The following is a 16108-nucleotide window of genomic DNA, read 5'->3' as shown; positions in this document are numbered from 1 at the left end:
GATTCCCTGGCCCTTACACAAGCATTCACTCAGACAATCAACAGTCTTTTTTAACTGACCACGGTCAGATTTGTATAAAGCAATTTTCTTCACTTTTGTGTATAGTACCATCACCAAACATAATTGAACCTTGGATGAACCATGGCTATGGACCTGCACTTGTCAAACAAGCTCCTGCTCGTCTGCAACTTTTTTCATAACAGTATTTCATTGTATATTGTGTCCTTTTTAACCTTTCCTCCCTACTATGCAGTGGTGTAAAATACTTTAAAGTACTACTTAAGTCGTTTTTGGGGGTATCTGTACTTTACTATTTATATTTTTGACTACTTTTACTTCACTACATTCCTTAAGAAAATATTGTACTTTTTACTCCATACATGTTCCTTGACGCCCAAAAGTACTTGTTACATTTTGAATGCTTAGCAGGACAGGAAAATAGTCTCATTCACGCACTTATCAACAGAACATCCCTGGTCATCCCTACTGTCTCTGATCTGGCAAACTCACTAAACACAAATGCTTTGTTTGTAAATGTCTGAGTGTTGGAGTGTGCCCCTGGCTTTCCGTAAATTTAAATCACATGACAATGGTGACATCTGGTTTGCTTAATATACGGAATTTGAAATTATTTATACTTTTACTTTTGATACTTAAGTATATTTTGAACCAAATACTTTGACTTTTACTCAAGTAGTATTTTACTGGGTGACTTTTACTTGAGTCATTTTCTATTAAGGTATCTTTTACTTTTACTCAAGGATGACAGTTGGGTACTTTTTCCAACGCTACCATTAATCGTTACGTTTTATAATCAAACCTGCACGGCACTCAAGACTACTAATACTACTACTATTACTTCAAGCAACTTAAAATTAAGTGAAGTAGAGCAAGCATTTTGGGTCCAATGCATATGAAATATCTTCTCAAATACCTTGACAAATACACAATAAATATCTTCTTTCCATTTCCACAGTTCATCTGGCAGCGTCAGACGCTAGTGATTAATCAGCCTTCATTCAATTGACAATTTGAGGCGTGCGTCATTACAATGACAATCGCAAGTGTCTTTGTTCACAGACCCAATCAACACGCGTGAGTGACTAGTTCGCTAATTAACTGGTGAGTCGACCATTCTGTGCGTCTATGTCTGCATTTACATCTGAATGAAATGAGGTTATTCTTAGATGGATCTGTGGGCGGATAGACTTTTACAGTCGGAGGATTTGTCTTCGTTGTCGTGATCTGCTTTGCATTGGTCATTGTAGAATTTAGACAACAAAAAAAGCACAGAGAGCAATGCTAATATGTGCATCGGGCTCTCATCATGGCAGTATGACCTATTTGGAATGCATCGTTCACAATTCAGAGGGCTTGGTGACCATAGAAATATAATTACTAGAAAGGGCATAGCTCATCAGACCACAGCAATTTGATTTAATTATATTTCTATGTTGGTGACTATATGGCATCATTGATCTGCGTTTGAAGTAGAGCAATATATATCAACCCTGAACAAGGTAAAGAACAACTGACATTATTAGTAGTTTGTCAAGCAATACACTGATACTAGAGTCATGACTGAGGATGTTGTATCTAAATCATGAGGAACACTAGATAGTCGCTAAACCACAACAAGTAGCGTTGTAAAACTGCATTAAAGGGAAGTGGTCGCAGCCCACATTGTGTAACAAACATTCAGACATGATTAATCTACTGATGAGAATCCACTGTTTAGATTAACTGCCTCCCACAATGTGCTCTGGCAACTCCCCCTCATACATGGATAATATGGCCCAGTTACAACCTCTGTCTGACCCATGCTATATCATCATCGTTTCCCACCACACCTTGTGGCTTTGTACCATCATGGGTTCAGTAAGGAGAAATGTTGCAGATAGAAATGCAGCTGAGTGGTTAGAGCGTTGGGCCAGTAACCGAAAGGTTGCTGGACCGAATCCCTGAGATGACAAGGTAAAAATCTGTTGTTCTGCCCCTGAACAAGGCAGTTAACCCACCGTTCCCCGGTAGGCCGTCATTGTAAATAAGAACTGACTTACCTAGTTAAATAAAGGTTACATAAAAAAATATATAGTTACACTATATATACAAAAGTATGTGGATACCCCTTCAAATTGGTGGATTCGGCTATTTCAGCCACACTCGTTTCTGACAGGTGTATAAAATAAGCACACCGCCATGCAATCTCCATAGACAAACATTCACAGTAGAATGGCCAGGTGACTTTCAACGTGGCACCTTCATAGGATGCCACCTTTCCAACAAGTTAGTTTCTGCCCGTCAAGTTTCTGCTCTGCTAGAGCAACAACGGCTCCGTCGCGAAGTGGTAGGTCCTCACACAAGCTCACAGAACGGGACCGCCGAGTGCTGAAGCGCGTAGCATCTAAAAATCGTTTGTCCTCAGTTGCAACATTCAGCACAAGAACTGCTCGTCGGGAACTTCATGAAATGGGTTTCCATGGCCAAGCAGCCGCAAACAAGCCTAAGATTACCATGCGCAATGCCAAGCGTCGGCTTGAGTGGTGTAAAGCTCGCCGCCATTGGACTCTGGAGCAGTGGTAACGTTCTCTGGAGCGATGAATCACACTTCAACATCTGGCAGTCCGACAGACGAATCTGGGTTTGGCGGATGCCAGGAGAACGCTACCTGCCCCGAATGCATAGACCCAACTGTAAAGTTTAGTGGAGGAGGAATAATGGTCTGGGTCTGTTTTTCATGGTTCAGGCTAGGCCCCTTAGTTCCAGTGGAGGAAAATATTAATGCTACAGCATCCAGTGACATTCTAGACGATTCTGTGGTTCTAACTTGGTGCCAACAGTTTGTGGAAAGCCCTTTCCTGTTTCAGTATGACATTGCCCCCGTGCACCAAGTGAGGTTTATACAGAAATAGTTTGTCGAGATCGGTGCGGAAGAACTTGACTGGCCTGCCCAGAGCCCTGACCTCAACCCCATCAAACACCTTTGGGATGAATTGGAACGCCGACGATGAGCCAGGCCTAATCGCCCAATATCAGTGCCCGACCTCACTAATACTGTTGTGGCTGAATGGAAGCAAGTCCCCGCAGCAATGTTCCAACATCTAGTGGAAAGTCTTCCCAGAAGAGAAGGCTGTTATAGCAACAAAAAGGGGACCAACTCCATATTAATGCCCATGATTTTGGAATGAGATGTTTGACGAGCAGGTGTTGATATACTTTTGGTCATGTAGTGTATATGGAGACCTGAATAGAGGCCTTGGTTCAAATAGTGTTTGTGTTCTTTCAACAAAAAAAAGAAGTTGCCCTTGATTGAGCTTGCCTGGAGCAATGGAATAGCCCCAAAAGTGCAAACCCTGCCCATCAGGCACTCCAGGCATGCTCAATCAAAATGCTGAAAGGATTTGAACTATATAAATACTATGTGAACCCAGGTCTGTTAGCCATATAGCTTGTTGTCTACGGTTAAACTCTGCACCAATACTATAGAAGACCAGATACTGCCCTATACTGGCATTCAATCTAATTCACACTATGAAAAAACATGGTTTATGAAGGCTATTGGGCCGTCGTGATCCCTCTTGCACGTCATACAGTAGCATCTAGACCCCAACGCTCCGTGGCACCATGTATGACCTCTTGACATATCCTATGTGTAATACATGTTCAGGCGTAATGCATGTAAAATGAGCATTCAGTCAGTTACACGGATACTCAAGTCAAGTAAACGCTGATAATAAACATTCATCCATGACCGTCCCGCACTACTGTATCAGCCAGGGACCTCCAACGAGCCCTCTGGTTCATCCCTCTCTTTTGCCCAAGGAGCGAGGGAGGAGAAAAACGAGGGGATGACGACCGCCAGTTGGTTAGTCATCCCAGGGCCTGAGCGATGGTCATTTTTCCTGATTAAACAAGCATGCGCTAATCACGACCGGAGCAGCGCTGCAGGACCAGAGCAGAAAACGTCAGAGGAACAAACAAACAAATAAACGGAGGACAAGGGAAAGAAGCCAGCAGGATAAGTGACGACTCTCGTCCATGGCGTTACGGTTTTAGCCATGACCCCCTCCAGCTCTAGAGAGTGTAGCTTCATGGTTTTACCTATGACCCCCTCCAGCTCTAGAGAGTGTAGCTTCATGGTTTTACCTATGACCCCCTCCAACTCTAGAGAGTGTAGCTTCATGGTTTTACCTATGACCCCCTCCAGCTCTAGAGAGTGTAGCTTCATGGTTTTAGCTATGACCCCCTCCAGCTCTAGAGAGTGTAGCTTCATGGTTTTACCTATGACCCCCTCCAGCTCTAGAGAGTGTAGCTTCATGGTTTTACCTATGACCCCCTCCAACTCTAGAGAGTGTAGCTTCATGGTTTTAGCTATGACCCCCTCCAGCTCTAGAGAGTGTAGCTTCATGGTTTTACCTATGACCCCCCCTCCATATGGGAACATTACTTTTCTTCTTTCTGACCTTATGGCTGCTCTCTCTGTGAGGTTGTATGTGTTTTTCAGCTGTTCAAATGAGGTTTCGGATGGGTTTGTATACTGTGGGAGAGATACATGTGGAGAGATACTGATGGAAAGAGAGTTGTTTGCTTTCTTTTAGAGGGAGTTGTCGTTTTGGAGTGACGGAGTCTGCTAGTGTGTCTGCACTAGATGCAAACACGCACGCACACGCATCATATTTGGTGTGGATCGTAGGGAAGAGTGGTCTGTTTGAGGCTTACATCTGACCTCATTCCTATTTCTTGCATTAACAGGGTGTGTGCAGTTCATATTGCCCTTCTCTCTCCTCTCTAGTCTCCACCTGTTCTTCTGCTTCTGTTCTGTTCTGTTAGAGGGAGGGAGGGATGTGCCTGGAGCTGGAACCACCACCCCTGTCAGTCATGCCTGAGAACACTTGTGTTTGTAGAGCAGGGTGGGGCTGAACCTGAATTAAGGGATAAACTAGTGTATATCAAGGACATGGCAGGGTGTGTGTGTTATGGGTATGGTTCTGTACATAGAGGCAGAAAATGCTTGTGTGAGCAAAGTCTGAATCTTGTCATGAGATGAACTACTTCTGATAAACCATGCAGTGATGTCAGTGGAAAATGTATGTAATGTTTGACAGAAGGGTTGCGTGCACAGTCCCTTTATTGCTGCCTCTTCCTCCGCCTCTTTCTCTAACTCACGCTCTCTGCCAATTCAAATTGCAGAGTGTGAGGCTTTGAAGTAAAGAAGAACCAACTCTAGAATGTTCCCTTTTTTTTACCACAGGTAGTCTAAAAGTGATTAATTATGGGAAGCATAGGATGACCTGCATGCATCTGCAATTTACTCAAAGCTATCGGGTCTCCTTATAGAATGGGCCTTAGTAGGGATATGAATTTAATTGCTGTGTGCCGTAGTTTAACTCTTTCTTTATCTTTCTGTCCATCAGCGCACTTGGAGGTTCCTCTGCACTACACATCCCAGCATTCCCTAGTGGAGGCTGCCTCATTGACTATGTACCTCAAGTGTGCCAGCTCCTCACCAACAAGGTATGACAGAACCTGATAATGAGAGAGCACAACAGGGTGAAAAGAGAGCGAGAGAAAGGCATAGAAAGAGGTTACTCCATCATATAGGGGCAGAAAGGGTGTGTGTTAGCACAATGAAAAACATCCAACTGCTTTTCTCCACTAAACAGGTGTATTACTGAATAGAAAAGAGATGACACGCATATCCGTAGACTTAATAGTGTACTCTGCACACTGCATTATGCTCCCATGTGAATTTATTAGACAACGTTTCGACTACCAGGGTCCGTACCCACAAAACGTCTGAGTAGGAGTGCTGATCTAGCATCTGTCCATACAATATTATTTATTTTGATCTAAAGACACAACTGATCTTAGATCAGCACTCTTACTCTGAGACTCTTTGTGGGCCCTGGTTTTCATCAGATCTCCCTTTGGACTGGATTTTGTTCAGGTGTGAGTGTGGTGAATGAGGATCACTTCCGGCCCCATTGCATCCACCCCTCCAGGGCCGTGTACACACACATACGCCGGAAGCAGAGGTAGCGCGTCCTGGTTGCGGGCACATCAAATACCTGTGGCATAATCTCACCGGTTAGACTCCAAGGCTGGATTCCCTTTTGTCATGCCAGGGAGGGCAGATTTGGAGTGGGATGTCATCTGTGTGTATTTAAGTTCAGTGATCCACAGTTCCCCCACGCGCACACACATACCCTGCTGTGACTAAACAAACACAGTATGGCCTTGCTGCTTTTGAGAGAGTCGTGACTACTCCCCACTTGGTCCTATGTAAACAAAGACAAATCGACTTGAATAGGGGTGTCTGAGTCACTATGTGTAGTGTGTATCCCAGCAGGAGGCGCTCAGCAGGAGGCACTCATTCCTTTACACTTGTGTGTGTGTATAAGGTAGTTGTTGTGAAACTGTTAGATTACTTGTTAGATATTACTGCATGGTCGGAACTAGAAGCACAAGCATTTTGCTACACTCGCATTAACACCTGCTAACCATGTGTATGTGACCAGTGTGTGTGTGTGTGTGTGTGTGTGTGTGTGTGTGTGTGTGTGTGTGTGTGTGTGTGTGTGTGTGTGTGTGTGTGTGAGAGAGAGAGACTCACACCCACTGAGACAAGTCACCCCATGCATCAGGAAATGCAGCCATTCATTCACAAACCCTTTGTGAATACTATGTTTGTATTTATGAATAACCATTGGTAATGAAATCACCAGCAACACAAAAATAGTGTAATGCATGGTGAAGATTGGAATTGGAGGAGAACAAGCTCATGCTAAAGGACAACTTCCCCTTCTGTGCATGCTTATTGTTGCGTCTATATTCGATTTTGAGCCAGCAATGCATGTTAGAGTGATTTCCCCCCACCCTTTGTAGTAAAATGTTCTCTGTCAATACTGTATATTATGGCATGATATTTGGCACTCAGGTTGAGAACTCCATTCCCTAAATCAGGGATGGGCAAGTTTGATAGGGGTGGGGGCCACAAAAAATCTGAACTCATCATGAGCTTCCGCCGTGGCTCGTAGGTTTGCTTAATAAGGATCGGAGCCTTTTTTTCAATTTTCGCCAAAAATGACATACCCAAATATAACTGCCTGTAGTTCAGGACCTGAAGCAAGGATATGCATATTCTTGATGCCATTTGAAAGGAAACATTTTGAAGTTTGTGGAAATGTGAAATTAATGAAGGAGAATACAACACATCTGGTAAAAGATTATGTTCATCATCTTTGAAATGCAAGAGGAAGGCCACAATCTATTATTGCAGTTTAGGCGCAATTTAGATTTTGTCCACAGCAGTGTATGTGCAAAGTTTTAGATTGATCCAATGAACCATTGCATTTCTGTTCAAAATATTGTATAAATTCTGCCCAACTGTGCCTAATTGGTTTATTGATACATTTTCAAGTTCATAACTGTGCACTCTCCTCAAACAATAGCATGGTATTATTTCACTGTAATAGCTACTGTAAACTGGACAGTGCAGTTAGATTAACAAGAATTTAAGCTTTCTGCCCATATCAGATATGTCTATGTCCTGGGAACTTTTCTTGTTACTTACAACCTCATGCTAATCACATTAGCGCACTTTAGCTCAATCGTCCCGCCGGGAGACACCAATCCCGTAGAGGCTAACTACATCTATACCTACACGAATAGCCTTTTGGTGGCCCTGTGTGAAATGTTGTTGTGGGGCCCCCCCACCATCCGAGCAAAACATTTTAACGACACCCCCCCCCTCGACAGCTGAGATTAAAAAGATAATAATAATTTCTTGCAATTCTACACATTTTGGCAAGGGGCATAGAGAAAATGTGGCAATTTAAAGCAAGTTTATTTGCTGCAATTTTAAACATTTCGCCATGGGGCTGAGAGAAGATTTTGCAATTGTATAACTACTTTCCTGCAATTCTACTCATTTTGCCATTGGGTGGAGAGAAATGTTTGCAGTTTTGAGCATGATATCTCAGTGACTAACGAATTCAATGGGGGCCCCCTGGTCGGTAATTTGATAATGATTGCTTCAAGTTTAGATAGCTGGCTAGACTAATTTACCTGACATGGGCTAATTCAGTGACTGATATAACAATAGAAAAACTGTTGATACACAACCAAATTTCTAAATAGCACCTTGTCTATTCTAACTATCAACATTAAGTTGAGACCCAGACAAAAAAAATAAAAATGAATTTTTTGGTCGTGAGCCACCAGTTGCCCATCCCTGCCCTAAATGGTCAGCAGATGGTGCCGCGATCCTGTAGGAAGGATGAGTAGAAAATATAGCATTCTCACGTAGGGATTCTCTCAGAAGACATTTAAGAAATTCCACTAAATTGTCAGCATTGACACTCGAATGACAGAGAAAGATATATTTATGGCCTTCAACTTCCGTTGGAATATTTCGAAAAAGGTGTTGATTTAAACCCAAAAATATTTTCTCAATCTTTTCTTTTTCTGTTTCTCTGCTTTTTTTGTAACTTATTAAATGGGGTCTAACGGGAGAAACAGAAAAAGATCGACAAAATTGTGATTACAGATCATACAAAGTGAGAATGCAGCATGTGCTTATTGGAGATCTATCTGTCTTGACTACTTGGCACCGTGACCATCCAGTAGCAAGTAGTGGCACAAGTTATTAGCTAGCTAACGTTAGCTACATAATGATTTATCCTGACAACCTTGACGCACAATATATTTTGTTAAATTCTCAGCAATATTCACAATTTAATTTAAGCCAGAATGCATTACGATTGTATGTTAGCTTACCTTGTAGCTGTTTGCTAGCAGGATCCAGAGTTAAACGTCCTGCCTGAGCGACCAACTAGTATAGTCATAATGTTACCTTTCCAACTGGTAATGGCGAAATAGGAGGAATGCCTCTGCTGTCGGGAGTGGGCACAGGGTCAGGGACTGCTAGCAGGGATTGAGGAGGGTGCATGCCTCCTCGCCAACCCCAGCTTTGGCCTGCGACAGAGGGATATTGTTACTTACCACACTCTACCACATGCTGAACTAAAATTGGAAGAAGCAGCCCAGACCAGTGGGTCCCGGAGAACAGATGTCTAACAGGTTAGTTAGTTATTTCATTACTGTTTTCACAAGCTCCTTTGCTGCATATAAATTAGCTAACACCAGTCTCGCTAACTAACTGTAGCAACTAGCAGGCCAAAGTTAGTTAACTAGCTGGCCTGGTTCTAGCTCAGTGGTTGTATCTAGCTAGCTAGCTAATGTTAGTTGACTTGCGTCACCAGCTCACTGCGAATAGCTAGCTACATTGTGAAAAAACTACTGAAACAATTTAGCTAGCTACTAAACAACTGTTCCATACTGATGTAGGGCCTACTCAAATACCAGCCTGAAAAGACCATGTCTTTGTATAGAGTAGAGGCATATTCATTCAACATTTTGTGTGGAGGTTGTAGCCTAGCGGGAAGGAATGTCACTTTATATTTTCACCGATACAATTCTACCCATTAATTTGAGAAAATCCCTCAAAGGCCTAAATATTACAACTATCAATGGCAATAATGGTATTGGGAGAGACAGTACCTGTTACCAGATGCTTGACAGGAATGTCTTAGTATTTATGGTGCATGACAGGTATTTGTTTTGCTCTTTGTAGACCATTCCGCCTGGAGGAGTGGGCCCTGCGAGGTGAGCAACTGGGACCAGACAACCCAGTGGTGCTGCTGGCGTGTGTTGTCAGCTCCACCAGGAGCAAATTCCCCTCTTCTGATGGGCACTACATGGGGTTACTGGAGGTTGAGGAGTCGCAAGATATAATAAATTACATGTTAAATTAAACAAAGTATAAAAAACGTCTTACTGCACGTTCTTGTCATTATGCTATGCATAACTTTGGAGCAGGGTTAATAAATCAGATGCCACAAACGTAAAATGCTTGCTTTATTCAGATACATGGTTGTCTCCAATTTTGTTCTGTGAACTGCAAGTAGCCACTATTAGTCGAGGGCAGGATGAACGCAGGGTAACCCTAACCCTACTATAGGGACAGGTGGTAATAAGTTCAATATTCATCTTACCAGGTACCATGGGTCTCTCAAAATCCATTCTCTCCTTCATCCTCATCTATGTGACCGGGAAATCAATACTTTGACACAATATGTAACTAAATCTAAATGTATTTATTTTCATAGAAGAAAGGTTTATTTTCTTTGTCAATAGTATAGAGCAGGGGTATTCAACTCTTACCCAAGAGGTCCAAAGCCTTCTGGTTTTCTGTTCTACCTGATAATTAATTGCACCTAGGGCTGTTGCAGTGACCATATTACTGCCACACTGGCGATCACGAGTCATGAAGGCAGTCAAATTCCACGTGACCGTTTAGTCATTGTAATTAGGCTTCTCCAATCTCTGATGCTGCTGATGGTCATTAGTAGCCTACCAAACTTGCTACCTGCCTGGTACTCAGCACTCTATTGTCCCTCTGAAATCAATGCAAATGTAATCGAAAATCGAAAACACTTGATGAGAGCCCATGAGCTCATGTTGCGCAACATTTCTATAGGCTATGCAATTGCGCGAGAAAACAGAGTGATGGCCTCTATTAAAAAGAGGAGGATCCCATCAGCTTTCTATAGGCAGGGCCTACTATATTTATTTCTCAACTTTCCTAATATGAAGCACTTTCCTTATCTTTACAACAGGAGTATAGCTACAGTTGAAGTTGGAAGTTTACATACACCTTAGCCAAATACATTTAAACTCCGTTTTTCACAATTCCTGACATTTAATCCTAGTAAATATTCCCAGTCTTGGGTCAGTTAGGATCACCACTTTATTTTAAGAATGTGAAATGTCAGAATAATAGTAAAGAGAATGATTTATTTCAGCTTTTATTTCTTTCATCACATTCCCAGTGGGTAAGAAGTTTACATTCACTCAATTAGTATTTGGTAGCATTGCCTTTAAATTGTTTATTTGGGTCAAACGTTTTGGGTAGCCTTCCACAAGCTTCCCACAATAAGTTGGGTGAATTTTGTCCCATTCCTCCTGACAGAGCTGATGTAAATGAGTCAGGTTTGTAGGCCTCCTTGCTCGCATGTGCTTTTTCAGTTCTGCCCATAAATTGTCTATAGGATTTAGGTCAGGGCTTTGTGATGGCCACTCCAATACCTTGACTTTGTTGTCCTTAAGCCATTTTACATATGGAAGACCCATTTGCAACCAAGCTTTAACTTCCTGACAGATGTCTTGAGATGTTGCTTCAATATATCCACATAATTTTCCTGCCTCATGACGGCATCTATTTTGTGAAGTGCACCAGTCCCTCCTGCATCAAAGCACCCCCACAACATGATGCTGCCACCCCCGTGCTTCATGGTTGGGATGGTGTTCTTCGGCTTGCAAGGCTCCCCCTTTTTCCTCCAAACATAACGATAAAACATTATGGCCAAACAGTGCCATTGCAAAACATAGTCTGGCTTTTTTATGGCTGTTTTGGAGCAGTGGCTTCTTCCTTGCTGAGCGACCTTTCAGGTTATGTCGATATAGGACTCGTTTTACTGTAGTACTTCTGTACCTGTTCCCTCCAGCATCTTCACAAGGTCCTTTGCTGAGGTTCTGGGATTGATTTGCACTTTTCACACCAAAGTACATTCATCTCTAGGAGACAGAACGCATCTCCTTCCTGAGTGGTATGACGCCTGCGTGATCCTGTAGTGTTTATACTTGCGTACTATTGTTTGTACAGATGAACGTGGTACCTTCAGGCGTTTGGAAATTGCTCCCAAGGATGAACCAGATTTGTGGAGGTCTACAACATTTTTTCCAGAGGTCTAGGCTGATTTCTTTTGATATTCCCATGATGTCAAGCAAAGAGGCACTGAGTTTGAAGGTAGGCCTTGAAATACATCCACAGGTACACCTCCAATTGAATCAAATGATGTCAATTAGCCTATCAGAAGCTTCTAAAGCCATGACATCATTTTCTAGAATGTTCCAAGCTGTTTAAAGGCACAGTCAACTTAGTGTTTGTAAACTTCTGACCCACTGGAATTGCGATAAAGTGAATTATAAGGGAAATAATCTGTCTGTAAACAATTGATGGAAAAATGACTTGTGTCATGCACAAAGTAGATGTCCTAACCAACTTGCCAAAACTATAGTTTGTTATTAACAAGAAATTTGTGGAGTGGTTGAAAAACGAGTTTTAATGACTCCAACCTAAGTGTATGTAAACTTCCGACTTCAACTGTACCTGACTGACATGAAAATGAACCACAGGAAAAGCGTCCTCCATTTGCTTTTTAAGTGCAGTGGTTGTGTTTTTCCCCTGCCCCTGGTCCATTCTACATCAAAACTAATTTCACACGTATATTATTTAGTATATGTAAAGACAAGATTAAATCAAGAATAGTCTGATGGGTGACTATATATTATCACTTGTGAATGATGCCCAGCTTAAGGCAAGAAACAATGCCTTTTGTGTGACTTTTTCAAATCATAGTTGCACACCTCATGTAGCCTAGCCCATAGGCCTATATGTTTTGATATGGTCTGTATCACAACTAAAGTGGCCAAATAACTTATTAAAATGAAGCTCATTAATTCTCTTTACAACTAGTGTGAAGCCTAACTGGCATACTGGTATGCAGTGCGTGAGTTTCAAGTTTGGGGAAGATCATTTTCACCATAAAAATGCACCTTTATAATAAAAACATTACATGCATAAATACATTTGTGGTCACTTTTGATAATGGTGTTTTCCCACTAATGGGAAAACACAATTTTCCCCAATCGTTTGTTAAAAATATGCTTTATTTTATTCAGCTTTGTTCAATTGCATTCTTCATACTATAAAAGGATATACAATAATGCCATGGAATTCTAAGCAAATCTTGTCAGCTAAATGAACTAGTGTAGACTAAATAGACTACATTTTCTTCATATCATGTTTCTTTAGACCTGTCTAAAATAAATTATGGATTAATTGTGAAGGTGTAGGCTATATTACATGGATTTATTAGACTTTTTAAAATGTAGATGTTCCAAAGGTCTGCATCAATGGCTTGTAGGCTATGCACGGAAGCCAGGAGATGCTAAATGTGTTTGTTAATTAACGATCAATTACCGTGAGACCGACATTTATTTGCTAGACAATCACCGGCTAATTGCACCCACCTGGCACACACAGCCCTAATTGCACCCGCCTGGTGTCCCATGTCCAAATCAGTCCCTGAATAGAGGGCAACAATGAAAAAACGCACTGGCACTGGCTTCGAGGTCCAGAGTTCTGTTTGAGGGGTATAGAGCAGTGGTTCTCAATCCAAAAGGTCAAATAGGGGCTGCTTATATTTGTCCTGTTTCACACGTGTACAAGTGTCTAACCTGTACAAGTGTGTGGTGTGAAATAAAGTAAATATACACCTATGGAATTGCAATAGGAACAAGGGCTCCTCTATCTTATCTAAGCTATCTCTAGGAAGGGCCCATACCAGTGCATCTCCGTCAGTATCAGCGCCCATCATAGCATGGTACTGTTGGGGGTACTCGAGTACTGGAGTTTGCAAAAACTGGTGTAGAGTTCTGAAACAGGCATAACATGCAGGATATCCCAAGATCAACAGAATTATAAGACCTACAGCAGTACTTCCCATCCTTTTCCTCTAGGACCACCAGAGGTTTCACATGTTTGTAGTAGCCTTGAATTGGCACACCTGATTAAATTAATCAAAGTCTTGGTGATAGTTGACTAATTGAATCAAGGTGTCCGAGTTTAGGGCTAATGCAAATAAACTCCAAATAACTTCACAGATCTTCATTGTAAAGGGTTTAAACACTGTTTCCCATGCTTGTTCAATGAACCATAAACAATTAACATGCACCTGTGGAACGGTCGTTAAGACACTAACAGCTTACAGACCGTAGGCAATTAAGGTCACAGTTGTTACACCAGGAACGCACAACATCAGTGCTCAGACTGTCCGCAATAGGCTGAGAGAGGCTGGACTGAGGGCTTGTTGGTCTGTTGTAAGGCAGGTCCTCACCAGACATCACAGGCAACAATGTAGCCTATGGGCACAAACCCACCGTCGCTGGACCAGACAGGACTGGCAAAAAGTGCTCTTCACTGACGAGTCGCGGTTTTGTCTCACCAGGGGTGATGGTCGGATTCGCGTTTATCGTCGAAGAAATGAGCGTTACACCGAGGCCTGTATTCTGGAGCGGGATCGATTTGGAGGTGGAGGATCCGTCATGGTCTAGGGCGGTGTGTCACAGCGTCATCAGCATCACCGTACCCTTCCTGCAGGCTCATCCTGACATGACCCTCCAGCATGACAATGCCACCAGCCATACTGCTCGATCTGTGCGTGATTTCCTGCAAGACAGGAATGTCAGTGTTCTGCCATGGCCAGCGAAGAGCCCAGATCTCAATCCCATTGAGCATGTCTGGGACCTGTTGGATCGGAGGGTGAGGGCTAGGGCCATTCCCCCCAGACATGTCCGGGAACTTGCAGGTGCCTTGGTGGAAGAGTGGGGTAACATCTCACAGCAAGAACTGGCAAATCTGGTGCAGTTCATGAGGAAGAGATGCGTGGTCCCGTGTGGCTCAGTTGGTAGAGCATGGTGTTTGCAACACCAGGGTTGTGGGTTCGATTTCCACGAGAGACCAGTACGGGGGGAAAACATTTATGAAATGTATGCATTCACTACTGTAAGTCGCTCTGGATAAGAGCATCTGCTAAATGACTAAAATGTAAATGTAATACACTGCAGTACTTAATGCAGCTGGTGGCCACACCAGATACTGACTGTTACTTTTGATTTTGACCCCCCCTTTGTTCAGGGACACATTATTCAATTTCTGTTAGTCACATGTCTGTGGAACTTGTTCAGTTTATGTCTGTTGTTGAATCTTGTTATGTTCATACAAATATTTACACATGTTAAGTTTGCTGAAAATAAACGCAGTTGACAGTGAAACATCTGATGGTCCCCGAGGAGAGGGTTGGGAAACTATAACCTTACAGCTGTGTTTCCCAACTCCAGTCCTCAAGTGCCCCTAACAGTACCCATTTTAAATTTTAGCCATGCACACATGACTCAACTTGTCAACTAATCATACATTTCTCAATGAGTTTAATCAGAAGTGTTTTTCCAGGGCTACAACAAACCAACAGTCCGTCACTATGAACTATATTGAACTATACTGCCACAGAATTATGCAAAGTAACAGAAACATGTATGAGGGTGTGCTCAAAAACAAGTAGATACCTGCAACCAGGTGTGGAAAGCAAAGACGGTTGGCAAGAACAGTTCAGTGCGGGAACAGAAGCCCAGTTTACAGCAGTGGTCGGTGCCATTTAAGATGAGGGAGGATGATTAAAAAAAATATATATAAGCATGGCCTTATTTCTATTACAGCATATTGGATGACTGTCATTCATATTCCATTCACCCAGCTAAATGTAACATCGATAGGTTTAGGCTACTACATGACACTCAAATGTTACCTATACCCATCATAAGGTTACTACAACCTAGCCTATGAATTAACATTTTAGTAATTAAGGTGACAGACTTTGACACATTCAATACCGCCTTGCACACTCTTGCCTGCATCTAGCTGATCTAGGGTGTAATCATTAGTCCAACAGTTGGAAACGAGTTTCTATTAGACAAATTGAGGTATGTTTATCCCCGTTTTGTAACATTTTTAAGAAAAGTTTTTCAACAGAATCAGCAGAATGAATACACCCCTGATCACACACAAACACAGTTCACTTTCATAGCAGCCACATAAACTATATATGCAAAAGTGTGGACACCCCTTCAAATTAGTGGATTCGGGTATTTCAGCCACACCTGTTGCTGACAGGTGTATAAAATCGAGCACACAGCCATGCAATCTCCATAGACAAACATTGGCAGTAGAATGGCCTTACTGAAGATCTCAGGCACCGTCATAGGTTGCCACCTTTCCAACAAGTCAGTGCGAGGGCCATAAAGAAATGGTTTGTCGAGATCGGTGTGAAAGAACTTGACAGGTCTGCACAGAGCCCTGACCTCAAACCCATCGAACACCTTTGGGATTAATTGAAACGCCGACTACGAGCCAGGCCTAATCGCCCAACAT

At 42.4% G+C, this 16108-nt stretch overlaps 1 protein-coding gene and 1 long non-coding RNA gene across 2 annotated transcripts in view; both read left to right on the top strand.

Moving 5' to 3' along the window:
• The window catches only part of babam2 (BRISC and BRCA1 A complex member 2), a 219712-nt gene that overhangs the window by 171168 nt on the left and 32436 nt on the right, over positions 1-16108 (top strand). The window contains exon 8 of the mRNA XM_014210010.2: positions 5415-5514. Within this exon, the coding sequence (XP_014065485.1) occupies positions 5415-5514 (100 nt within the window). The remainder of the gene's footprint in view (positions 1-5414; positions 5515-16108) is intronic.
• Positions 7746-9907, top strand: LOC106610608 (uncharacterized). The gene is made up of 2 exons (XR_001329934.2): positions 7746-9078; positions 9632-9907. It is a non-coding gene; the product is annotated as an uncharacterized lncRNA (long non-coding RNA).

This window comes from Salmo salar, chromosome ssa09 (genome assembly GCF_905237065.1).
Source record: "Salmo salar chromosome ssa09, Ssal_v3.1, whole genome shotgun sequence".
Classification (NCBI taxonomy): Eukaryota; Metazoa; Chordata; class Actinopteri; order Salmoniformes; family Salmonidae; genus Salmo; species Salmo salar.
This window is presented reverse-complemented; position numbering and strand designations above follow the sequence as displayed.